This window comes from Callithrix jacchus, chromosome 10, assembly GCF_049354715.1.
Source record: "Callithrix jacchus isolate 240 chromosome 10, calJac240_pri, whole genome shotgun sequence".
In the NCBI taxonomy this organism is placed as follows: Eukaryota; Metazoa; Chordata; class Mammalia; order Primates; family Cebidae; genus Callithrix; species Callithrix jacchus.
In genome coordinates, this window is record NC_133511.1 from 84,112,987 (window position 1) to 84,140,518 (window position 27,532).

Genomic DNA, 27,532 nt, shown 5'->3' on the forward strand with positions numbered 1-27,532 from the left:
TCTCAGTGAGAAAAATAAAGTTTATTTCTTGTACAGAAATAATTCCAATTAAGTTTTTAAGTCTGAACCTTCAAACCTGGGAAGCTTTTTTCCAAGTCATCAGCAAGGGCCTTATCAACTTCACGTAGGATTTTAATAAAATCTTCCACCTGTGAGTCAAACAAAAAAAAATCAAACACAACAGAGAAAAAGGTGGTTTAAGGTACTGATTACTCTACCTGTGGTTTCTAAACGGTCCAATGGAAAAGAAATGCTAGCAGATCTCCAGATGACAGTAAAAGTACTTCCTAAGCAGTCTTCTAAAATGTTCTCAAGGAAATGACTATGCTTCCATTCTGTTTTACTTTTGACCTAGTACTTCTCCCCCTGCCTCCTCTTTACAGTCTGTTCCCACATTCTGTCCTTCGTTTTCCTAGAAAAGTTCCTATTTTGAAATCTGCTTCTAATGGTAGGAAATGTGATGTCATTTGAAGAACCATAGAAACCTACTGACTATTCCTAAGAATCTGTCTTTAGCTTAATATATATGCTATCTACTTCATAACAGAAAGGAGTATTATAAATTTAGAGCTGATTTTTTCCTCTTAAAATTGTTACTCCCAATAGTATTATGAATTTTCCAGTAGTCATCTTTTTTTAACTTTTATTTTAGATTCAGAAGAGTCTATATGTCTAAATGTGCATTTGTTACAAAGGTTTGTTACAAAGGTATATTACATGATGCTGAGGTTTGAGGCAGATGAACCTGTCACCCAGGCAGTAAGCTTAATACCCAATAGGTAGTTTTTCGGCCCTTGCCCACCCTGCCTCCCTCTTTCCCCTCCTCCTGTAGTCCCTAGTGCCTTCTGTTCCCATTTTTATGTCCACAGTATCCAATGGTTTAGCTCCCACTTCTAAGTGAGAATATATGGTATTTGGTTTTCTGTTTCTACCAGTCATCTATCTGACAAAGGCATTAAGTCATATAAATTGTATTTACTATCTTTTTTGACAACAACCTCGAAATCAAGTGCTTACTTGAAAACATTTAGTAATCCTACAAAACTTAGCCACCTATACATGTACCCATACTTACCACAGGGCTATAGAAAGGAAGAAGGTTTTGAAATGCAGAGGAACACTTCTGTTTGCTCAGCTGGCCCTCCTTTACTCCCTGAGCCACAGTCTCCTAAAACAGCACAAGATTCAATGTCAAAAAAGGAAAATTTCTCAAGCTTTAGTGAATAAAAACAAATCAGTATACACAATTCCCTACTGACCTTGTAGGCATTTCAAATGTCCCAACTGAACCCACTGACATCAAGGAGGCTTATGTAACCCAAACATCTTCACCAATGCAGTCTTTACTCTAGTGAAGGGCACCACTACCCACCCTGCTACACAGACCAAAAACCTGGAACACAGTCAAGACTTTTCCTTCTCCCCTGCTGCTGGCCCCTACCACGAGTGCTCAAGTCTGTTCTACCAGATCTCTCTTACTGCATCCCTCCTCTCCATTCAAACTTCAGTTGTTTAGGCTGTCATCATTTTTCAGATTATTCTTGAAGATTAACAACCACATGAGCTTGTTGGTTGGTCTCCTGCTCTCCAGCCTCAACTCTCTCTACTCCTTCCTCGCTATTGCTGGTGGAGTAATCTTTCTAAACTGCTCATATCACTTGGTGCTTAAAAGAAAAAAATCTTTAGTAGCTCCTCAGTTTCTTCAAGATTAAGTCCAAATCCCCTAAATATGGCATATAAGAATTTGCATGACAGCCCTAGTGCATTCTCAGTCCACCTTCCTTTGATGTTCCTACCACTTAAAAGTTAAGAAATATCGATGTCCCTTGCTCCAAAAAACAAAAGCAACAGCAAAAAATAGGAAAAAAAATACATGCAATGAATATGAAAAGATGCATTTTTACCCAATAAATTTATACAAATAATCAAACTGGATAAATTATAAAAAAGCAGGAAACACAATCAATATATGACATCCAAATATTTCAATCTCATTAATTTAAAATGCAAATCAAAATAAGGCACAATTTATCACCTGTTGGACTTTACTTGACATAAAAATTATAATACCCAATAATAAGCGTCAAGTAAAAGCAACATTTTCACATGTAAATAGCATTTTGACAAAATATGGGCATTATGCCTTAGCCATCTTCACATCTGTAATGTTGAATCCAGTATTCTGTAAAACCTGCTAAGGTAATAACCACAAATCTGGAAAAGAGAAGCAAGACAACTAATAATAATAATTAAAAAAAAAATTGGGCCAGGGAATCCTCAAGCCTGTAATCCCAGCACTCTGGGAGGCCAAAGCGGGTAGATCACTAGGTTAAGAGATATAGACCATCCTGGCCTACATGGTGAAACCCCAACCTCTACTAAAAATACAAAATTTAGCTGAGTGTGGTAGCACACACCGGTAGTCCCAGATACTCAGGAGGCTGAGGCAGGAGAATCGTTTTAACCCAGGAGGCGGAGATGGCCGTGAGTCGAGATCACACCATTGCACTCTAGCCTAGCGACAAAGTGAGACTCCGCCTCAAAAAAAAAAAAATCTCCATATTAAGAGAAACTTTTTGTTTTGTTTTGTTTTGTTTGAGATAGAGTCTCACTCTGCCACTCAGGTTGGAGTGTAATGGCACAATCTTGGCTCACTGCAGCCTTGACCTCCTGGGCTCAAGCAATCCTTCCATCTCTGCCTGGGATCACAGGCATGTGTCACCACGCCTGGCTAATTTTTGTATTTTTTTGTAGAGATGAGGTTTTGCTGTGTTGCCCAAACTGGTCTCAAACTCCTGGGCTCAAGTGATCTGCCTGTCTCAGCCTCCCAAGAACTGTGATTATGGGCACCTGGTCAAAAGTAAGTTCTTGTTAGGGAATACTCTTTTGAAAATTCAGTGGGTATGAGTAAATATAGTTATATTTATAACATTTTATATTCAAAATACATAATAGAATATATTAATAACATATTCATAATCTGTTTCTTTCCAAATACATGGATAGAAAGAATATGGTCAAAGGAAGAATGTTAATCACTGAACATATTCAGGGAGAATATTCCTTAGGAGAAGTTTGTAGTAAATTTTGAAAACTGATTGTTTGGTAAATTAGGTTTAAATTGGTTCTCAGTAAAAAGTCTTTCATCTAGAATCAAGAAAAATGCTTATAACACAGTGTTAGGGAAAAGAGCAGTCTGTATATGCTGGGTGAAAGTATACAAAAATGCATTTATAAATATATATGCATGTAAACATATGTTTGTCATACATAAATTAACCAAACTACATCTACTAGCGGTTTTTAAGATTATAAACTCATGGTGATATTAAAATTTTACTTTATTTTCCCAAATTCAATTTTACTTTTATATTAACAAAATAATAGCAGTATTAATAAAGTTTGGAGCATTAAGCTGTACACACTTTCACTTATGACATCATCATCAGTACTTCTTTCCTACCTTTGTTAATGCCTGAAAAATATTAGAAAGAAATTCACATAAAATATCCTTTAAGATTTTCAAGTGGAAATCATCTTGGGTTAAATCAGTCTTTTTAGTTTCGTCTGTGTTAGACTCTGCCGAGTTCTCTGGTTTCTTCTGACACTGTTCCATATTTTGTAAGACCCGAATGAGGCTGTCAATTAGAGGAAGATCTACTGTATAAACAAATCAAGAAGCATTGAATTGGCCAGTTAAGTTTGGTTTTTCATTCATACGTATTGAGTTAGTGCTAGACATCATTAGTTTAGGTATTACAGATACAGTGGTAACACGACCAAGATGTCAGCCTGTAAGTGGCATATATTTTTATACTTTCAAATAAGTAAATAAAATAGACCATTTCAGGTTTTGGTAAGTTCTATGAAGGAAATAAAAGAGGAATATAACATAATGGTCTAGCAGGGAAAGCTCTCTGAAAAGGTGACACTGAGTTGAAAACTAAAGCAATGAAACGTTAGCAATTAAAAGAGCCCCGGAAGTCAGGCCTGGTGGCTCATGACTATAATCCCAGCACTTTGAGAGGCCAAGATGGGCAAGTAGCTTGAGCCCAGGAGTTTGAGATCAGCCTGAGCAACTTGGAGAAACCCTATTTTACCAAATACAAAAAATTAGCTCACAGGATTTTTCTTCCACCTCAACTGTTCCATCTTAGTCCAAGTTATAACATTTCTTGCTAGAGTCAATTATCCAAACTCTAAAAGCCTCCTAACTCGTCTCCCTTTTGTATCCATGGCCCCCTTCATTTCTCATCAAAACAGCAGCCTATTAAAGTCAGCTCATGTGTAAGCAATATCTGCTTAAAACCCACCATGGTTCCCTAACTCATTCAGAGGAAAAGGCAAAATCGGAACCTCCATACTCTACCTCTCTGGTGCTACTTTGCTAAATCCACCTCAGCTATTTGGTATCTCACTGTTCCTCCTTAAAGACACCAGGCATACTTCTGGTTCAGGGCTTTTGTACCTTCTATTCCTTCTCTCTGGAATGTTTTTCTCCCCAAGTATGCACATGACTCCCTCCATTCTTCTCCTAAGATCTGTACTCAATGCCACCTTCTCAATGATGTAACATATCTACAAATGAAAATCTTAAAAATATTCAACATTTTTTTAATTAAAAACTCAATAAAATAGAAACAGATTAATACTTCCTTAAATGGTAAGACATGTATCTTTTTGTTGAGGGGACGGAGTCTTGCTCTGTTGCCCAGGCTGGAGTACAGTGGTGAGATCTTAGCTCACTACAGCCTCTGCCTCCCAGATTCAAGTAACTCTCCTGCCTCAGCCTCCCGAGTAGCTGAGGTTACAGGCATGTGCCACCATGCCTGGCTAATTTTTGTATTTTTGAGCAGAGACAGGGTTGGCCAGGCTGATCGTCAACTCCTCACCTCAGGTAATTTGTCCACCTCGGCCTCCCAAAGTGCTGGGATTATAGGTGTGAGCCACTGCATCTGGCTGTAAAACATGTATCTTATACCCAATAATGCTTAACAGAACTCTAGGATTATTCCTAATAAAATCAGGAACAAGGGAAGGGTGTTTTCTATCATCACTTAATAGTGATGATAGAAACACCAGAGATACTAGGCAACCCAGACAGAAAAAGAAACCACAGATAGAGAAGTGATAAGATATATCTAATTTAAGCCAAAGCATTATCAGATAAAGCCCAAGGATTATTATTGGAATGACTATTAAAAATAGTAAGAATTTGGTAAGGTTACAGGAGGCAAAGTTAATATACAGAAATCAATAGCCTTCATATATTCCAACAACAATAATCAGTGGAAGGAAACATGTCATAGACAATAGTAAACCCAAAGGATAAACTACCTAGAAATGAAATTAATAAGAAATATACAAGATCTATATGAAGAAACCATTACTGAGGGACAAAATAAGACTTGAACAAATGAAAAGGCATAACATATTCTTATAAAATTAACACAATATGAACAAAAATATCAGAGTTTTTGTTTTTGGAACTTAAGTTAGAGATAAGAATAGTTAAAAATATTCTGAAAACTCAGAATGAAGAGGGATTCACTCTATTAGGTATTAAAACATAAAACCTTAATATTTAAAAACAATATGGCTACTAATATGTAAATAGAGCAATGGAACTAAATAGAATATATAGGGGAATTTAAAAAATAATAATGATGAAATTTCAAATTAGTGTAGGCAAGCTGGATTATTCACTAAATGATGGTAAGATAATGGGGTAGCCCTCTGGAAAAAAACGGATACCACTAGTACCAAAGTTATCAAAGGGGGGAAAAAATTAAAGCCACACTTCACCTGTGACACCAGAATAAATTCTAAATGAATCATGAATTTAATTGTAGTCATAAAAATCATTCTGTGAAAGAATATGTATTTGCAAAGGAAAATATTCATTTTTATTTTCTAAATGAAATGTTGGCTAAAAAGCAGAATTTAAAAAATACATATGCATGCATTGGATGCTACATTTACAAGCATCATGTTTCCTTGATGTTTTTTATAAATTTTATACATTTTTAGGCAGGGTACAGTGGCTCATGCCTATAATACCAGCACTTTGGCAGGCAAGGCAGGAGGGTCATTTGAACCCAGGAGTTTGGGACGAGCTTGGGCAAGATGGCAAGACCCAGTCTCTATAAAAAAATTTAAATATTAGCCAGGTGACGTGTCATGTGCCTGTAGTCCCAGCTACTCAGGAGGCTGAGGTAAGAGAATTGCCTTAGCCCAGGAATTCAAGGTTTCAGTGAGCTATGATCCTGCCATTGCACTAGAGTCTCAGCAACAAAGTAAGACTCTGTTTTTAAAATAAGTAAATAGCCAGGTGAGTTGGCTCATGCCTGTAATCCCAGCACTTTGGAAGGCCGAAGTGGGTGGATCACTTAAGGTCAGGAATTAGAGCCCAGCCTGGCCAACATGGTGAAACCTCTCTCTCCTGAAAAAATACAAAAATTAGCCAGGCATGATGGTGTGTGTGCCTGTAATCCCAACTACTCGGGAGGCTGAGGCACGAGAATCACTTGAACCCAGGAAGCAGAGTTACAGTGAGCTGAAATCACATCACTGCACTCCAGCCTAGGCAACAAGGCAAGACTCCATCTCCAAAAAATAAAAATAAATAAAAATAAAATAAGTAAATAAATATGATAATAAAATAAATTTTTAAAGTTTAGCATGTAACATTTCTATAATTAGGGGAATGAAACCATTTTTAAAAGGGAGAAATAAATGAAATGAAAAACAATATGAGCCTAAAAAATTGTACTTGCCTTTTTCTATCTTTAGATATTCTTGCTCAGTCTGTGAGGCATAGATGGCAGACAACACAGAAAAAACAGAGGCGAGCACTGTTTTCTGTTCTTGAAGAATGATGGGTGGATCATCAGACTGGCAGAACTCATGGCAGACCAGGTCGAAAAGTAAATTCCAAATATCTTTTCCAGTGTCAGGACAATGTACTTAATAAAGATAATAAAGAAAGTAGTAATTTAAAATCAGCAAAGAATTAAATGAGTAACTGTAGTGCATCCGGAAAAACCATCTTACCAATTGCTTGAATTCCATCATCCACTGTAGTAAGCAATTGTAAAATGTGCATGTAAACATCAAGCCATTCTGGATTTTCAGAGCTAAAAAGGAAAGTAAAAGCCACAACTTTACTGTACCAATCATTCATCCATTCAATGAATATTTATTACTCTGTGCCAGCCACTGCTCTAAGTGCTGAGGATAAAACAAGGAAAGGAATGAAGTCTCTATGCTCATTAGAGTTTTTATATTCTAATAGAGGAAACAGCAAAAAAAAAAAAAAAAATCACAAATATTATATAATATAATCAACACACACAGGCAAGAAGTAAAAAAATTGTTTGCCTTTATCTCATAAAAGTAACAATGCAGAAACCTGCTAGTTGATACTTTATCATTTTGGTTTGCTTGAATAGTCAGAACAAAAAATGACTGAGATTTTTAGAGTATGAGAGTAAGGTCCACTGCACCATGCATCAACAATGATGTTCTGAAAATGTCTCAGGATTATACTAGCTCTCTAGCTGAGAATACTAAAACCACATAAGTCTAATTCTTACGATCAACAGTTTGGATTCTTAAAAATCTAAACAGTTTAGAAACTCAAAATCTTAGTTCTTCAACCAAGCAAGTGAAAGACAGTGAACAATTAAAACAATGGTTTGGCAAATGTTTATTTAAGTACTTACTACTTTCAGGCACTATGTTAGGAACTAAGAAAACAGATGTATAAGATGTTATCCCTATTTTCATAAAGTCTATACTCTAAAAGGAAAGAAGATTGCTAGCAGGGTAATGATAATAAAGTAGTATGCATGTAGCACTATTGGACTAGGAACTTCTCAGAACAAGGAGACTTAGTTTGCAAGGTCAGGGAAGGCATCTTATGAAAAATGATATTTACACAGAAACATGAAGGTGCAAAGTGTTTGAGGTGAAGGAGACATACTGTGCCAGGGCCTGGCGACAAGAGAGCCTGGTTCAATTGAAGAAGTGAAGCAAGCTTCACATGACTGAAATTCAGAGTACAAGGAATAAGGATAGAGAGGCATTCTACTGAGCTTATAAGCTGTACTTTTTTTTTTTGAGAATTTTTCATTTATTTCATTCTTTTTTCACCTATTTATTTAAATTTTCGATTCAGAAGGTACATGTTAGGGGCTGTTACATGCATGATGCTGAGGTTTGGGAATACAGATGGTCCCTTCACCCAGGTGATGTATATAGATTTCAAGCTCTGTTTTTTTGGGTTTTTTTTTGGACCTTATCCTAAGGAAGGCAACTGAAAAGACTGAAGCATGAGAGTGAGATGAGTGCGTACTTTACAAAAACAGCTTTTAAGTCTAGGCTTGGGAAGAAGCAAGCATAGAGGCAGGGAATTCAAGTAAAAGAATGTGGCAGTTCTCCAGATGAGAGACAATAATGGCTTGTTTGGCATGGATAAAATCCCAGGAAAAGTCAGGAATAAGGGTTGGAAGTTGACTACAATGGGACAATATTGGGGCATTCAGTAATGGCTTCTCCATTTCTTCTATGTTATCCAAATAGGATAATGATTGCACCATTTACTGATATTGAGAATACTGATGAAGCAGATTTAGGGAAAGATGATGAATTTAATCCTCACTTGGATAAAGGACACAAAATTAATAGGTTTTGATGTGGCTTACTCAGCACTAAGAATGCACTAAGCAAACCACTAAGCAGATCAATTTCAAAATTAATTTTCTAGTGATTAGCAATAAATAGTTTTAATGACCTGTAAGACCTAGTAATCACTCTTGGCAAGACATCAGAGTCCCAAAATCAATCACTTATTGAAGACTGGCATATAAACACAAGGAGCTAAATAAATAAATAAATAAATGATGTGCAACGCTAAGAACCTGTTAAATGTTCAATGCAAAATAACCACATGAAAATGTTTTCTCTTTATTTATTTTTTTTTTTTTTGAGACAGAGTTTCACTCTTGTTACCCAGGCTGGAGTGCAATGGCGTGATCTTGGCTCACTGCAATCTCCACCTCCTCGGTTCAGGCAATTCTCCTGCCTCAGCCTCCTGAGTAGCTGGGATTACAGGCACGCGCCACCGTACCCAGCTAATTTTTTGTATTTTTAGTAGAGACAGGGATTCACCATGTTGACCAGATGGTCTCGATCTCTTGACCTCGTGATCCACCCGCCTTGGCCTCCCAAAGTGCTGGGATTACAGGCGTGAGCCACCATACCCGGCCCTCTTTATTTAATGTTGAATAACAGCCTATAGCTAAATGATAATACAACAGGAACTTTGTAACCATTATCATTCTTGCAAAAAGCAAACATGTTGCATTACAAATATTAGTAGTGAATCAACGTAACAAAGAATGACTGTATACTTCCGTCTGTTGCAAGGAATCTAACAAGACTTATGTCTGAGAATGCTTCCAGCAATTGCATTTTCCCAGAACACTTGCATGAAAGAGCTCACCTACCGTACTTGTTTGGCAGCCTCAAGTATACAAGGCACAAGCCTAAAAACTGGCTGCTCATCAGACTCTTCCTGGGGTTGGTCTAGAGGCTGAGTAGCCCCATTTCTGACCCATTCCAACATCAGTTTCTCATCCAAATCAAAGAGCTTGTCCACAACCTCCCCGACCTTCACCAGCAAGTCAACTGCAGAGAATAAAACAGATGGTTAAGCAAAATTCTAAAGCTATTCTAAGAAAGCTAAACCTTGCTCAAGTAGTACTTATTCCAAGGGTGATTTACTTATCTCCTATGTTTAAATTTGCTTATATTTCCTTATTTTTAAATGAGGAATTTATCAGTGTCCCAGGAGTTTAAGAAATTTTATATCTTCTTCAATCAAAAAACTGTCTCCAAAAAACAAACAAACAAAAAGCTGGGCTTATACCTATAATCGCAACACTTTGGGAGGCTGAGGCTGGGTGACTGCTTGAACCCACGAGTTCGAGACTAGCCTGGGCAACAAAGCAATACCCTGTCTCTACACAAAATTCTAAAATGAGCTGAGCGTGGTGGTGCATGACTAGAGCCCCAGCTACTGGGGAGGCTGACAGAAGGATACCTTGAGCTCAGGAGTTAGAGGCTGCAGTGGGCTATGATCACACTACTGCACTCCAACCTAGGTGACAGAGCAAGATTCTGTCTCAAACAAACAAACAACTTTATTACCTTGCACTCAAGCCTTTTTTTTTTTTTTTAAGGCTTCTAGAAATAGTTACATGGTTTCCTAAAAATTAAGTAAAATTTAAAACACTTTTTTTTCTAGAGTACATGATGACTCACCATTTGTTGAACTTGACATAATGAAGCAAATGCTATCATAAATAGCCGGATGTTCCCGGATCCTTTCAACCCAGACACTGGCCACTTCTGCCTGGGAAAGGCAAGTAAGCAACAACCTATATGGTAAACGTGGGTTGAATTTCTACTTTTCAAAAACAGTAAAGGAAATTTGAAAATAAAAAATTAACTTTCTTAGCTACTCTTATGAGTAACATTATAGAATTCATAAAAGGAAACGCATACCTGCTTGTTTCCAGCAGAGTAGGTGGGTCTGAATCATACAAACAGTGCAATAACACCTGCCTACAAAAACACAGAAGTTAACCGATATGCCTCACTTCTTGCATTTGGAGTATCAGAGTTTTCATTTCATTTTTTGAACATCTTTATTGTGAAATACAGCATGTATACAGAAAAGCCCAAAATATACAAATCTATAGATAATGAATAATTCTAAAGCGAACACTCATGTTTCCAAGAAACAGAATAGAGCTGCATCTCTGTAGTCACCATGTGTCCATTTCAAATCACAATTCTCTTTCCCAGCTAGAAATGATGACCATTCTGACTTTTCCAGCAATCATTTCCTTACTTTGCTCTATAGTTTTATTATTTTATATATTTTGGTGTTGCCTTATACCGCAGGTAAAAGGATTAAGATGCCATGCTGAATAGACATAATCTGGGAGGTCATTTGGATTCATGAAGATGCTCACGAAAGGGAGACAGCATATTGAAGAAATATTACACTTATTCTTTTGAGTCTTCATTTATTTGCTGAAAACTATGTATGTAAGATCCACCCATGTTGTTCCTGTAGCTGTTGTTCTTTGATACACTGCTGCAGAGCATTCCATTGTGTGAAGGTAACACAATTTATTTTTCCAGACTATTGTTAATGGACATTCGTATTGATTCCAATTGGGGCTATTTCAAGCAACTGTCCTATAATATTTGTATGAGTTATTCTGATGCACACGTGCACAGTTTCTCTTACCATATATGCCCACTATGAGCTGGTCACAGCACATGCATATGTTCCAATGTGACCAGATAATGCCCAACTATTCTAAAGTGGTTCAACAAATTTAGATCCCATCAGCATTTAACTGAATTTATAACATTTGTTAACATTTCTCACTAGAGGATTTTGATAGAGAACATTAGAGACTGAACACAATCCTGAGTCGTTTGTTCCACAAATGACTATAAATTACTGAGGAATAAATAACCCGAACTAGGATCTTAAAGTCCCTCCACAACTAGGAGTTACCTATTTTTGAAAAACCCAGGTACTTGAATCCTGTAATAAAACCCTTATGGCCCCAGTTCTGACAAAAACTGCCTAGAAACAAATTTCTTTGAGATTTTGATTAATAGCCATGAACCCTTTGCCTAGAAAACTAATATACCCACAAAATTTAGAATATGATTTCAGGGTGTTCCCAGAACACAGTAACCACTTGGGTTTCCTCCATTAAAAAACTTTCTGCCCAGGACTTTACACATGAAGAAGAGAACTAGCCTCAAAGCAGAAATACGAGTCTTTTAATCACATGTGCACCCCTTTATCTTCTAGTTTGTTAGCAAGTCTTACCCTCTAAGTCAGAGTTCTCGGGATGACATTATTCAACAAATCTAGTTTCTGTAGACTCCAGCTGAGTCATTGGGTTCCTTGCACCTAAACTGTTTTGGATTCCAGTTGGCTGCCCCATCTCCAAGTTTTGTCCCACTGGTTCTTCCCCTATCTGGCTTACTGGCAACGGCTGACAATTCAGGTTCCCTTGCTACTGAAGAAAACAGGCTTAAATCCTGAATCATTTCAGTACCTCCTGAAGAAGCCCCTAACTATCATCAACACACAAAGAAGTTCCTAGAGAGTGTTCATCAGGACAGAGGAAGGACTGTTTTCAGATTTGCTACTTTTCCTATGTATAGAATTTCCTTAAGGATATAAATGAATATATTAAAAACATCATTATGTAGTAAGACTTACCCAAGATTTTCATCACTGCTGATGGACACACATATCTCTTGGAAACAGGCCATATTACCTAAAATTCCCACACAGATTTCCTGCCAAATCAAATTTTACAAGTCACAATGGCTCTGAGGTGAAAGACACATAAACAGAATTAACAATCTGAAAAAAAAAAAACTTTCACTGAGCTAAGTTTTGGGGCAAGGTGGAGGGGAAGCAGGATAAAGAAATACATATACTACCTATACCCTAATCTGGACAAGCTTACAGTATCTGAGAAGGAATGAAAGACATAGAAAAAGAAAAGGCAAAGGTAGGAGATATGGAAGAAGAATTCTTTTTTTTTTTTTGAGATGGAGTTTCGCTCTCATTACCCAGGCTGGAGTGCAATGGCGTGATCTTGGCTCACCGCAACCTCCGCCTCCTAGGTTCAGGCAATTCTCCTGCCTCAGCCTCCCGAGTAGCTGGGATTACAGGCACGCACCACCATGCCCAGCTAATTTTTTGTATTTTGAGTAGAGACGGGGTTTCACCATGTTGACCAGGATGGTCTCGATCTCTTGACCTCGTGATCCACCCGCCTCAGCCTCCCAAAGGGCTGGGATTACAGGCTTGAGCCACCGCGCCCGGCCGGAAGAAGAATTCTTAACAATAAAATGAGTTTAAAATGATTGATAGGATCGAGATATGCAAACAAAAAGATGTTCAAATAAGGGGAAAGTATCAACAAAGGCAGGAAGGGAATCATGTACATGGCTAATACAGCAGACAATAAAGAAAGTACTCTGGTTGTGGCACAAAGTGGGTGAACAGCATAAGGTAAATACTGCAGGTATATAGGACTGAGATTAAGGGCTCGGAATGCCATGCTGAGAAATTAGACTTATTCTGAGAAGTTATTTGGAATCATGAAGATGCTCAAGGAGGAGAGATAACATACTGAAACTGTATCTTAGATTATTCTGGCAGCTAAATGCATAATATATTAATATAGTTTCTCTTTAGCCACGGTTTCAGTTACCCATGGTCAACCTTGGTACAAAAGTACTAAATGGAAAGTTCCAGAAACAAACAATTTATATGTTTTAAATTGCATGCCTTTTCTGAGTAGCAGGATGAAATCTTGCACCATCTCACCCGGAATGTAAGTCATTCTTTTGTTCAACATATCCACACTGTATATGCTGCCTGCCCATTAGTTACTTAGTAGCCATCCTGGCTATCAGATCAACTGTCATGGTATCACAGGGCTTGTGTTCAAGTCACCCTTATATTACTTAATAATGGCCCCAAAGCACAAGAGTAGTGATGCTGGCAATTTGGATATGCCAAGGAGCAGTCGTTAAGTGCTTTCTTTACATGAAAAGGTAAAAGTTCTTGACTTCATAAGAAAACAAAACAAAAAAATATATGCTGAGGTTGCTTAGGGATCTATAGTAAGAACAAATCTATCCATGAAATTGTAAAGAAGGAAAAAAAAATTGTGCATATTCTAAATACGGTTTAGTACTATCCTTGGTTTTAGGCACTGGGGGTCTTGGAATGTATCCCCAAGGATAAGGGGAGACTAGTGTATAGGGAAAAGAAGTTTAAAATAACTTAAGAATCTATCTATCTCAGTAACAGTTAATTAATAAGTAATAACAGTTTATTACCACTCATTATGGCCAGGTACTACTCGAAGCCGTTTCCATGTATCATTTCGTATAACTTAGGAGATAGGTACTAATAGTATTCCCATTTGTTTCAGATGAAGAAACTAAGGCACAGAGAAGTTAAGCAACTTGCCTAAGATCTTAAGATCTCAACTAGAAAATAGCAGAGCTCCATGGCTTGAGCATTTAACACTATTCCAAACTGAACCTCGGCAATCAAGTTACAAGAGGAGGAAGGCTCTCAGGCATGGAAAAGGATGAAGCTGAGGAAGGCTCTCAAGGTGAAAGCAAAATAATCCAATGTGACGATAAGGAAGAAAGCAGTTGAACTTGACTCCTAGGTTTCAAGTTGCCTCATTTCCCCAGTCAGTGATATTTGTCCCACTGACAGGAAAATTGAAAAAGAAAGCACATGAAAAGCTACAATGAGTTCAGATAGTACAGTGTTTCCAAGCTTGCTGAAACATAAGAATCACTCAGGGAGCTCGTTAAAAATACAGATTTCCAAGTCTCACCTCAGATCTACTGAATCATAATTTCCAGGATAGAGCCTGGAAAACTATTGTTTACCTGGCATATACCAGGTAACTTTTATGATCAGTTAAGTGTGATCATAAATCACTGAGGACATATAGAATCCGGGGTTTGAGAGTACAGCTGACCCTTGAACCACACAGGTTTAAATGTGTGGGTCCACTTACAGGTAGACTTTTTCCAACCAAACTTAGACTGAAAATACAGCATCCTCGAGATGCAAAACCTGCATAATATGCAGAGCTGACTTTTCAGACACACAGGTTCCACAGAGCTGACTGCAGAATTATGTGTGGATTTTAGTATGGGGGAATGTCTTGCAACCATCCTGCATATTTACCAAGGGACAAGTGTATGGCACGCAAGCAGAGAATGCTTGAAGAAAGTTGGAGATGTGACATCAGTTACCAGAAGGGAAGTCAAGGTTTTGCTCCCACAGGCAGAGTTGCAACTTAAAGGTGTATAGAATACATAAGTTCACGAGGAAAATGAATATAATGAGAACAAAGAATCAGGGTCTACACCTTAGAAAGCATCCATATTCAGGACAGTATAAAAAAGGAAGAAAGAAAAAAGTCAATGAAAGGTGAGAGAGGAGTGACTGAAGAGGTCAGAGACCAGAGAGTGAGGTGGCACAGGAGCTAGAGAAGTGGAGTTTCAATATAATGTGAGTGGTCAAATGTTGGGAAAAGATTGAGTAGGGGCAGAAAAAAAAAAACACCTACATTTCCCTTATAAACTAAAGAGGGACTAACTGAACTTCCAATCAAAGATGAAGTTTTTCAGTCTTGGCTGTTCACTGCAATCACCTTGGGAACTTTAAAAGCTGCCCAGAGTCTCACACTTGGAGACTCTGCTTTAATTCATCTGGGGTATGGTCTGACTCAAGATTTTTAAAAGTTCCCTAGGGCAAAGCTTCTCAGAGTGTGGCAATGCTCCAGAGCACCAGCATCACCGGGGAACATATTAGGAATCCTGGACCTACTAGACTAGAAACTCTGGAGGCGGACTTGACAATTAGTGATGAGGGGACATGATGAAGTTTGATAGCCCATGTGCCAGGTGATTCTAACATGCAGCCAAGGCTGAGAATCACAGCGGCAGCAGACTATGGTCAGCAGATACACATATAACAGTATGACTAATTCCTAAAAGGTGCCATTCCTGACATAAGCTTATTCCTTCATATACTGATAGTGAGTAAATATATTTAAGACAGAAAAACTCAGTACAGAAATAGCATAATTGTCAAATTTTATATTAATATAAGGACTCAAGGAAAAAGTGGTTAATCAGGCCCTAATTCGGACAGAACATTCTACTTAAATAAGAATTTTAATTCAATCTTCAATTTGCAAAAATATACTATGGAATTCTCAAAGAAAGAGAGGAAATACAGTACAGTGGTTATACTGGAGTCAGGCCTATGCTGAAATCCAAGCTCCATTCTTTCCTAGTTGTGTGACTGTGAACAGGTATCTTCACCCAAGATCTAGTTCTTTAAAAGTATACCTCATAGTAGTAGGTATTCAGTAAACAGCAGGTTTTCATAATAATAATTATTGAACAGAGATTTACTAATCATCCATGATATGCATAGCACATGGCAACTCAATTGGCAATACAGCATAGTACACTGTACAGTACATAAAGGCCTCTCCTTTAGTCTTTATCTATTGTTCTTGGCAGTTTACTAACGGCAATGACCACTGAAAGCTTACTTACTTGGGAACGTGTGGGAGGAACAGTACCACCTTGAATAACAGATGCAAATACTGAGAGGGGACAGAAGGCACACAAAAGGAGGCATGGAGACAGCGTGAGACAGGGAGTAGAAAGATCTGGCTAAATCAGTAGGGCTATCTGGCTATCCAGATTTTATGCTGGAAAGATGAGTTAGGTTGAGAGCAGAAGTCTTGAGAAGCAGGCTGAGTTTAAAATGGTTTTCAAGCAATGGTGGATTTTGTGAGCAAAAAAATCATCTGAGAAATGGGAGTCCCGGGCCCTGTTCTTTGTTCTGATACATACTAGCAGCATAACAGTGGTTATGCCTAACTCATCTCCAAAGCTGTTAAAGTGTTAATCTTCCTGATCCAGACTGAATCTAAATTTCTATGATTCTAATAATTTTAAATTATTAAGTTATTAATAATTTAATGTTTTAAATTATTACAGACATGTGGCTCATGCCCATAATACCAGCACTTTGGGAGGCCCAGGTGGAGGATCACTTGAGGCCAGGGGTTCAAGACCAGCCTGGGCAACATAAGGAGACCCTTGTCTCTACAAAATAAAAATAATAATTAGCTGGGTGTGGCGGCTTATACCTATAGTCCCAGCTACTTGGCAGGCTGAGATGGGAGAGTCCCTTGAGCCCAGGAGGTCAAGACTGCAGTGAGCTGTGATCACTGCACTCCAAACCTTGAAAACACAGTGAGACCCTGTCTCAAAAATCAAAAGAAAAAATTTTAATAGCAAATTATCTAGGACCTGGCAATGTCCGATAAACATCTGAAGGTTGATTTGTTGATTGATGGCCAGTAAGAAAATCAAAGTGAGAAAAATAAATGACTATCCAGCACTATCTGTTCTTATTGCTTCAAAGAAGAAGGCTTTAGTACATACTTACTCTTAACCGAGGACACTTGGACTTGGCCAGTACTCCCATGAATATATCAGGAGCTTTAAATTCTTGGAGAAATAAAGCCACATCCTAAAAAGAAAAATGATTATTAACTTGGATGTTGAATATTCCTCCCTAAACCCCATAGCTTAGGCGTCCATAAAATTCTATATTAAAATTATAATTTTAGATGCAAGAAAAACAAACCACAGGGTTAGGAATTGTGTCAACAGACAAAAGTGATGTTAGAGAGTCTTTATGGTAACTGGTCCCAGACAATGGAACAATTCCATAAACAAATCTAAACTACCATCAATACTCCAGAGGAATATCCTACTCTTTTCTGCCCTGAATCTATTTACCTTAATAATTTTCCTGCCCACTAGGAATTCTCATTAAACACATCCAAACACATTTGTTGATTACATATCAGGTATTATGCTAGAAGTAAGGGATAAGGAAAAGAGTAAAACTCCTGGGCGCAGTGGCTCACACCTGTAATCCTAACACTCTGGGAGGCTGGTTAGAAGGCTGAGGTGGGCAGATCACTTTGGTCCAGGAGTTAGAGACCAGCTTGGGCAAACATGGTAAAACCCCATCTCCACAAAAAATACAAAAATTAGCAGATGTGGTGGCACATGCCTACAGTCCCAGGTACTTGGGAGGCTGAGGTGGGAGGATCACTTGAGCCTGGGGAGGTTGAGGTTGCAGTGAGTCATGACCATGCCACTGTACACCAGCCTGGGCAACACAGTGAAGAAAAAAAAGGAAGAAAAAAAAAAAGAGTATAACTTGGCTGGGCGAGATGGCTTACAACTGTAATCCCAACACTTTGGGAGGCCAAGGCAGGTGGATCACTTGAGCCCAGGAGTTCGAGACCAGCCTGGGAAAACATGGTGAAACACCATCTCCACAAAAAACAAAAAAATTACCTGGGCATGGTGTTATATGTCTATAGTCCCAGCTACTCAGGAGGCTGAGGTGGGAGGATTGCTTGAGCACGTGAGGCAGAGGTTGCAGTGAGCTGAGATCTTGTCACTGCATTCCAGCCTGGACAACAGAGTGAGATTTTGTCTCAAATAAAAACAAAATTCCTTCTTGTCCTCCAAGAGCTTAAAACACGGTAGGGGAAAGAAGCTAAGAACTGCTATTGGGTCCTGTCCAAAACCAACACTTGTGTTTTCAAAATCATCAACAGAATATAAATTCTGGTCATAACATAACTGCAGTAGCCTCATAACTTCATCCTAGAGAGTGTGCCACAGTGCCTAAAGGGGCAGAACATACATAACCATAGAGACGCACAACATGTGAGTGACATGTGGCTCCAAACGGGCCGAATCTCACCTAGAAATGTAAGATAAAAGTAAATCAGTTTTCCTGGGGACTTGCACTGTAAAATATATAAATAAAATTAAGTTTCTGGTTATCCACTGCGTCAGATTTTCACCAAATTTGAGGTATATATTTGAGAAGCCTTAACTTAAAATATAAGCTGGATGGCTTATGTGAAAATTCACACAGAAGGACCCTGGAGCATCTCAAAGAGAGAGGAAATTATCCTCCACAGCAAATGCAACCAGTAACCTGCCAGACAATTGACTGGGAGGGTCGCACTCTACTTATTAAAAGACCATGGTCAGAGAAAATAATATTTTCAAAGATAACACTCTAAACTGAAAGTCATTAACAGCAGATTCTCTTCACTGTAAGTGATCAAGCTGTCTGCCTGTGAGCAATTCTGTCACATGCAGAAATGCTTAAATTTAATGATAATTCCTTAAGTAGCACAAGGATGGCCTAACAATATCAACACCAACAGTAATAACGGCAATTAACATTCATTGAACAAGTATTAAATGCCAGGCACAGTGAAGTGGACTGCATGCTATCTCATTTAATTCTCAAAACAACTCTATCAACTAGTTATCATTATTAGCCCCATTACACTCATAAGCAAACTGAAGTTTAAAAAGGTTAAGAGAGATTATACAGTCTCAGTAGAGCAAAGCTAGGATTTGAACCCACATGAGTCTGATTTGAGCCTATGGTCTCTCTTTTTTTTTTTTTTTTTTTTTAAGAAACAGGGGTCTTGTTATGCTGTCCAGACTGGAGCAGTAACTATTCACAGATTCACAGGCATTATCATAGCTCACTGCAGTCTCCAACTACCAACTGCTGGGCTCAAGTGATCCTCCTGCCTCAGCCTCCCAAATAGCTGGGAATACAGGCAAGTACCCAGTGAGACTACGTTCTGAACCATCACAACATGCTGCCTCTCAGATATTCATTTATTCATTCATCACTCACCACATATTTTCTGAAAAACCTAATAGGCACCATTTTAAGCTCTGGGGACACATCAGTGAACAAGCTAAATAAGGGATCAGTCCCATGGAATTTTCATTCTAGAGAAATTAACAAACAATAAATACATAAACAACTAAACTATACAATTTCTAAATGCTACAAAGAAAAAGAAGACGGTATGTGCTAGAAACCAAGATAAACGGGGCTACTTTAGACATGACATTAGAGAAGGTATTTCAGAAGAGGTGACATTATGCTTTGATGAGAAGGAATTCAAATCCATCAGAGGACACATGTAGCAGAGTGAAGTGATTCTGTGGGAACACAAAATAAGAAAGGGTAATTCTGCCTGGAGTGTCTGGGGTGGCATCACAGAGGAGATAACACTGAAGCCAGGCCATAAACAATGAGAAGGATTTTGCCAGCTGGAAGCTATTCCACACCAAGTGGCATGAATAGCACTCATGGACACCTGAAAGTATAGTTAGTATCTGGCGGTCTCTAATCCCTGCACACTGAATTTGTGGTTACAGAGCGATAGGAGACAAGGCTGAGATATAAACTCACCAGACTTTGTGCCAGGGACCTCAATGGTCAGTGGAGAGCTCAGTTCTGAGTGGTGCCTCAAGGGTGCCTCTTGTAAGGGAGCAGAAGGAGGACAAAGAACATGACTTTGCCCTCCACCAATAATCTCCTTCAAACAGCAGTGCTGTTTTCTCAATTTTAAAACTGAGATTTTCTTTCTAAGAGTTCATTTACAACACGGGTTTTATTTATTTTAAAAAATTTTTGTTTAACCATAATTTATCAATAATTGTAGAACAAATAGAAGGTAGATCTGAACAATACTCTCAACCAACCTGATCTAACTGACATTGATAATAAGATACTCCACCCAGCAACAACAGAACATACATGCTTTCCAAGTGAACATGAAACATTTACCAAGATAGACCACACTCTGGGCTATAAAACAAGTCTCAACACATGTAAAAGGATTCAGTGTTCAGTGACCACAGCAACAGAAAGATAACTGAAAAATTCCCAAATATTTAAAACTTAAATTATCTACAAACCAAGAAAAAGTAAAGGATATTAGAAAGTATTCTGAACTTTCATGGACATGGTAGCTCACGCCTGTAATCCCTGTACTTTGGGAGGCCGAGGAGGGTGGATCACTTGAGAGCCGGAGTTCAAGACCAGCCTGGCCAACATGGTGAAACCCCATCTCTACAAAAAATGCAGAGTGAGACTCTAAAAAAAATGTAAACACAACATATCAGAATTTGTAGAATAATGGTAAAGCACAAATATTTAGGGAACATTTTTATAATACTAGATGTCTATCTTTAAAAAGAATGATTTCAAAGTATAAAGTATGTGGACAACTGATTTTTGACAAAGACATGACACAAAAGCAATTGGTGGAGAAAGGACAGTCTTTTCAACAAATGAGTTAGAACAACTGAATATCCACAGACAAAAAAATAAACTTCAATCCATCCTTGCACCGTATACTATACAAAAATTAACTCAAAATGGATCACAGACTTACATGCAAAACCTAAAATTATAAAACTTTTAGGAGAAAATATAAGAAAACAACACAATTAAAACGCAGGCAGAAGATTCAAACAGGTACTTCACCAAAAAAGATACACAGAGTAAAAATGAAAGATGAAGAGATACTCCTCATTAGGAATTCGGGAAGTCCAAATTATAATCACAATGAGATATCACTATATACTTATTAGAATGGCTAAAGTTAAGAAGACTGACCATACTAAGTGTTGGTGAGGATGAGGAGAAATTCAACCTGAATTGTATCTCATACACTGCTTGTGGTTATGTAAAATGGTAAAAACTGCCTAGGAAAGCAATTTGAAAGTTTCTTAGAGAAGGTAAACATACATCTACCATATGATCCAGCCATACCAATTAATATAGTTTGGCTCTGTGTCCCCACCCAAATCTCACCTTGAATTGTAATCCCCATAATCCCCATGTTATCAAGGGCAAGACCAGGTGGAGGTAAGTGAATCATGGGCTGGTTTCCCCCATGCTGTTCTCACAAAATGGGTGAGTCTCATGAGAGCTAATGGTTTTACAAGCATTTGGCATTTCCTGTGTTCACACTTCTCCTTCCTGCCACCGTGTCTGCCTGCTTCCCCTTTGCCTTCTGCCACGATTATAAGTTTCCTGAGGCCTCCCATCCATGCTGAACTGAGAGTCAATTAAACCTCTTTCCTTTGTAAATTACCCCATCTCAGCTATTTCCTTATAGCAGCATGAGAATGGACTAATACACCATTCTAGGTATTTGCCCCCCAAAAAAAGAAAAGTATATGTCCATACACACTTGTACACAAAAGTTCCCAATAGCTTCATCTCTAATAAACCTTAAACAACTCCAGTATTCATCAACAGGTAAAAAGATAAACTGTGGTATATGCATATAATGGAATAACATTCAGCAATAAAAACGAATAAACCATTGATACACACCACATGGATGAATCTCAAAATAATTATGCTGCGTAAAAGAGCCACACCAAAAAAAGAATACGAGCACGTTTACCTAAAACTCTAGAATACACACTCATCTGTAGTGACAGAAAGCAGTCCAGTGCTTGCCTGGAGAGGATGGAGGAAGGGAGGCAAAAGAGGAAGAGACTACCAAGGACCACAAGGAAACTTTTAGGTGTGATGGGTATGCTCTCTATTCTGATTACAGTGACAGTTTTATCTGCGTACACATCCATCAAAATTTATTGGCCTGGCACAGTGACTCCTGCTTATAATCCTAACACTGGGAGGCTGAGGTGGGTGGATGTTTGAGGTCAGCAGTTCAAGACCAGCCTGGCCAACATGGTGAAACCCTGTCTCTACCAAAAATATAAAAATTCGCCAAGATTGGTGGCACACACCTGTACTCCCAGCTACTCCGGAGGCTAAGGCAGGAGAATCACTTGAGCCCTGGAGGTGGAGGTTGCAGTGAGCCAAAACTGCAACATTGCACTCCAGCCTGGGCGAGAGGAACTCCACCTCAAAAAAAATTATCAACAGTATATTTTAAATATGTGAAGTTTTCTGAATGTCAATTATACTTCAAAATAATATATAGTTTTTTTGTGTTAATTATACCTCAATAAAGTTGTTTTTAAAAAATGACTAAAACAATGAATAGCCATTGACAATTTTTAAGAAAATGAGTACAATTAAGTCTATATTTCTGGAAAAAAAGACAACACGGGTGGCAATGTAGAGGATGGAAGGGAGGTGAAAGAGACTAAAACAAGGATTTTAATCAGGGAGCTATTCCAAAAGTCCAGGTAATAAAACAAGAGAGATTGTATAGGTCATTTAATCTCTTTTGGCCTTATTTTCTTAGCTGTAAAATAGGGATACTACTTATAACATAGGGTTATTGTGAAGATCAAATAGAACACTATACATGAAAACGCTTTTGAGCTACTGAATGAAATATAGATATTAAAATACAATTATTAATATTGCAATTATAGACATATAATTATTTATTGTACCTTTCTTCTAATTATCATGGTAAATTAGCGGTCTTCTAACTCCTAACCTGCTCTCAAATATATGGCCAGAGTTCTCTTTAGGTAGATAAATATCAGAACTTTCCTGGCCTACATGTGTGTAGGAATATATTCATAAGAGCTATGTATTTAGTCCAAATCTAATGAGAGCTCAGATCCTCCAGCCTCAAAGACAGAAGTTTAGCACTGATAGCCCCTGGGACTCATTCCCTATATCGTATACAGGTGTGATTACAGACAGGCAATAAAGGCTTTCCCCAGAGACTGAAGGACTGAACCATTTTAAAACATCCACTTACGACCTCCTCACTCAACAGTCTTTTCATAGTTTTGTTTCCAGCCTCATACCTCATCCATTGACATATCCCATACTCTGCAAATTTCATTCTCCATTTCTTCACCGAGCTCCATCTGCTGCTCCTCATCATCTGGGCTAGATTTGGTGTTTTCAGGGCTAACAATCTTCAGAAACACAAAGAAAGAAAACATGAATAAAAGTTGTCTACAGTACTAACCAGGTACCCAAGTACAGCAGGTGATTGAATAACATTTCCTTATAATGTTGATAAGAAAAATATTTGATTCCTGGCCAGGGCCACCATCTGTGTGGAGTTTGCATGTTCTCCCCATGTGTGCATGAGTCTGCTCCAGATACTTTAGTGTCCTCATGCATCCCCAAAATTTGCACATTAGCATAACTGGTGTGTCTGAATGTTCCCAATCTGAGTGAGTGTGTGTGTGTGAGTGTGCCTATGAGGGGATGGCATCCTGTCCAGGGCTGGTACAGGCTCCAGCCACCCTCAACCCTGAACCACAGCAAGTGGGTTGGAAAATGGATGAATAAAAATTATTATAAAACAAAAATCTGTAAAGAAGACAATAATCATAGAGATGCACAATGATAAATTATATGGTAGGAAAATGCTCAGTAAGCCTGCCTTATTTGTTATTGTTTTTGGACTGTGCAGTAGTAAGAGGTGGTCATTTTTGCTTTGTAAACATTTATTCCTTCATTTAACACACCATCATTACTACCACCATCACTCACTAATGCACCAAAACTGGGTAAATAATTATCTTGTTTTTATTAACCTTTCTTCAATGTATTTATAGCTCACATCTATCTCAATGTTTAACATTAGAAGTGTTCTGGGTCCTCATTTAGAAGTTTGGCGATGTTCTTGTGTCCAGAAATGTGCCACAGGAACTTAACTCTTGTTTATATCAATTAGCCTATGATAAAACTGGTTTCATTATCAGTCATTTTGCTTAAAGTCACAATTTCCAAGAACCTACTGATGTTAAGTGAGGACTTAGTTTAACATTAACCCATAATTGTTTAGAAGTCACAAAGAGGCTATCAGCAAAGTATCTTCTCTTGCAAAAATCTTCTTTTAAAAACTTAGTGTCTTGGGTAGATCTATTCTTTCAACATTCACAAAGTAAATACTGTTGCTAGGCACTGGGATGGATATACAAAGATGAGTAGGATATAATACCTCACTTTTAAGGTTTTGTTTTTGTTTTTGTTTTTACTTTTAGGATTTACTGGGAAAAGGCATGCAAAGGGATAGTCATCTTAGAAAAGGCTAAGTGATTCAACTGAATTATGGACAAAGAGTTGTGGTAGCAAAAATGATGGCCCAATGACCTATTCCTGGGAGAAGATGCGGAACACTTCTCTTAGGTGATATTTAAGCTAAATTTTGGAGGAAGAATAGTAGCTTGTCTTGTGAAGGAGAGAAGTGAGTATTCAGAGGAAAGTCCAAGAGTTGAGTTAAGAAAGGGCCTAGCATGTTTGGGGGATGAACAGTTCAGTGTCGATGAACAAAGTGTATCATGGAAAGATGAGGCTGGAAAATGTACAAGAGCCCTAAATTCCAAGCTTCAAGAAATACGTATTTTTCTCCTAGGCAACAGGAACTAAAAGCAGTATCACTAATAGCCCTGTGTTTAAAGATTATTCTGGCAGCTGTGTAGAAAATGAACTGGAGAGGACAGAGATGGGAAGCAAAGAAACCAATTAGGGAAACATGGGGAGAAGAAAACACACATTTACTGACAGCCTCCTCTAAGTCAAACACCGTGCTAAGCACTCTATGGCCATTATAACCTCACTTAACCTACACGATAACCCTATATATAATAATACAACTACTATAGGCCATTTGATAGAAATTAAGAGAGAAATAGAGGTTCTGAGCCATTAGGTAACCTGCACCTAGTAGGTAATTAAATTGTGTTTTTTATTTTTTTGGTGTTTTTTTGAGACAAGGTCTCACTCCGTCCCCCAGGCTGGAATGCAGTAGCTGGATCATAGCTCACTGCAGCCTCCAACTTCAGGCTCAAGCGATCCTCCAGCCTCAGCCTCCTGTGTAGCTGGGACTACAGGCATGCACCATCATGACTACCTTTTTTTTTTTTTTTTTTTGAGACGGAGTTTCGCTCTTGGTACCCAGGCTGGAGTGCAATGGCGCGATCTCGGCTCACCGCAACCTCCGCCTCCTGGGTTCAGGCAATTCTCCTGCCTCAGCCTCCCGAGCAGCTGGGATCACAGGCACGCGCCACCATGCCCAGCTAATCTTTTGTATTCTTAGTAGAGACGGGGTTCCACCATGCTGACCAGTATGGTCTCGATCTATTGACCTAGTGATCCACCCACCTCGGCCTCCCAAAGTGCTGGGATTACAGGCTTGAGCCACCGCGCCCGGACTATTTTTTTTAAGTTTGCAGAAACCAGGTCTCTCTATGTTGCCCAGGCTGGTCTCCAACTCCTGGCTCAAGCGATCCTTCCGCCTCGGCCACCCAAAGTGTTGGGATTACAGGCGTGAGCCACTGCACCTGGCCAGAAGCCACGTTTTTTATATAAAAGTTGTATAACCCGGCCGGGCGCGGTGGCTCACGTCTGTAATCCCAGCACTTTGGGAGGCCAAGGCGGGCGGATCACGAGGTCAAGAGATGGAGACCATCCTGGTCAACATGGTGAAACCCTGTCTCTACTAAAAATACAAAAAATTAGCTGGGCACGGTGGCGCGTGCCTGTAATCCCAGCTACTCAGGAGGCTGAGGCAAGAGAATTGCCTGAACCCAGGAGGCAGAGGTTGCAGTGAGCCGAGTTAGCGCCATTGCACTCCAGCCTGGTTAACAAGAGCGAAACTCCATCTCAAAACAAACAAACAAACAAAAAGTTGTATGACCCTAAAGTCACCATTTACTCTAATACAACGATAGTCCATGACAAACATAAATTAAGGACTTGGAGTTCAGAAATGACAGTGGGGACGGGGAGCAAAACCCGAGCAATGTAGTTACACGATCATGTATTTCTGGAGAACTTGCAAAAGCAAAATATTACCCCAAGTATTCCAGCATCCCTGCCATTATATTTTGTGTGGAGAGACCTGGAGAGGCTCCAGATAGTTTTGGGGTCCGCAGCGACGGGAGAAACGCAAGGAGCAAGGTTCCACAGGGCGCGCCTGGGGAGGGGTCTTCGTGGGGTGGCGGCTCCCGGGGCAGAAGGAGCCGCCAGAGATGGAACCCGGGTGCATGGCGCGATTTTCCACACCTGGATGAGTCCGCTGAGGACGCCAAAGAGCCAGTGTTTGCTGTAGACCGTGCTCCCTATGCAGTCTCCCCCGGCGACCTCCTCCTCCTCCTTGTTGCGACCCGGCGGCGGCGGCGAAGGGTTACGGTCCATGACTTGGCCGCGTTCCGCGCAATACGGCGGTGTCGGAAGCTGCAGAGGAGACTATCGGCGTCCTTGTGCCAGAGCGCCGGGTGCCGCCGGCGCGACTCCCCCTACAGCGCCGCCTGCTGTTCAGAGCCTGGCCAGCCTGAGAGCCAGCCAAGATAGCATTACTTCCCCCACCCCATCCTAGTCAGGACCCATGCACGAACATACTCATTATTTGTCACCTTCACTGAATCGGGTGTTCCATTTCTCCAGGAACTCTTAGCCTGATTGAAGAAGGAAGGGTGGGGGGCAGGGAGGAAGCCTCAGGAACAGATGTGAATCTCAAAGCTAGCCGACCTATTCCATTCGCCTTCTGTTCCTAGAATCCTCTGATCTATGGCCACTGCTGCCATTCCTAAAATATCCGTGGGCGAAGCCGGATGACTTGTGAGACATTTCAGAGATCCAAACTGATTCGAAAAGCTAAAGAGGCACCATTTGTTCCCATTGGAATGGCTGCTATTGCAGCAGTTGCTGCATACGGATTATACAAATTGAAGAGCAGGGGAAATACTAACTATCCCATCACCTGATCCACATGCATGTGGCAGTCCAGCTTTGTTATAGGAGCAACGACTGTTGGTATGGGCTATTCCGTGTATCCGGATTTCTATGCAAAACCTAAACCTTAGAAAAAGAGATATTTTTTTTTTCTTGTTGGAGGCGCTTGCTTTAGTTATCCATCTCATTATTGAAGTTACATGTTTATGTTGAAAATAAATTATTTGAGTAGGTTCAGATGATAACACGGTGTTCTGAATATTCGCTTCCTTTCGTGTAGGCTTGATTTGCCTGGTGACCAAATTA

At 39.2% G+C, this 27,532-nt stretch overlaps 1 protein-coding gene across 5 annotated transcripts; it reads right to left on the reverse strand.

The window, feature by feature from the left end:
- On the reverse strand, positions 1-26,714 carry SAAL1 (serum amyloid A like 1). Of its 5 annotated transcripts, none has more exons than XR_004731330.3 (12): positions 26,348-26,714; positions 23,341-23,454; positions 17,126-17,209; positions 12,323-12,402; positions 10,570-10,629; positions 10,327-10,442; positions 9,510-9,690; positions 7,054-7,136; positions 6,777-6,965; positions 3,464-3,638; positions 1,076-1,168; positions 1-149 (listed from the first exon to the last, which is right to left on the reverse strand). XR_004731330.3 is itself a non-coding variant. In XM_009007780.5 (12 exons), exons 1-12 carry the CDS (start codon positions 26,687-26,689, stop codon positions 57-59), a joined length of 1,419 nt encoding a protein of 472 aa, XP_009006028.3. In that variant the 5' UTR covers positions 26,690-26,714; the 3' UTR covers positions 1-56. The 5 variants fall into 5 exon arrangements, 4 of the variants coding, with proteins under 4 accessions (XP_009006028.3, XP_002755125.3, XP_035121845.3 ...); XM_009007780.5 differs by having other exon boundaries at positions 3,464-3,657; positions 26,558-26,714; XM_002755079.6 differs by having other exon boundaries at positions 3,464-3,660; positions 26,558-26,714.
- Between the last annotated feature and the right edge of the window lie 818 nt (positions 26,715-27,532).

Coding starts and splice junctions, on each gene's coding strand:
- SAAL1 (XM_035265953.3), bottom strand. CDS start 26,689: ATGGACCGTAACCCTTCGCCGCCGCCGCCGGGTCGCAACAAGGAGGAG. Junction 6,966..7,053: donor TGATGGAATTCAAGCAATTG/GTAAGATGGTTT, acceptor ATCTTTATTAAG/TACATTGTCCTGACACTGGA. Junction 3,661..6,776: donor ATATCTAAAGATAGAAAAAG/GCAAGTACAATT, acceptor TTGTTTATACAG/TAGATCTTCCTCTAATTGAC.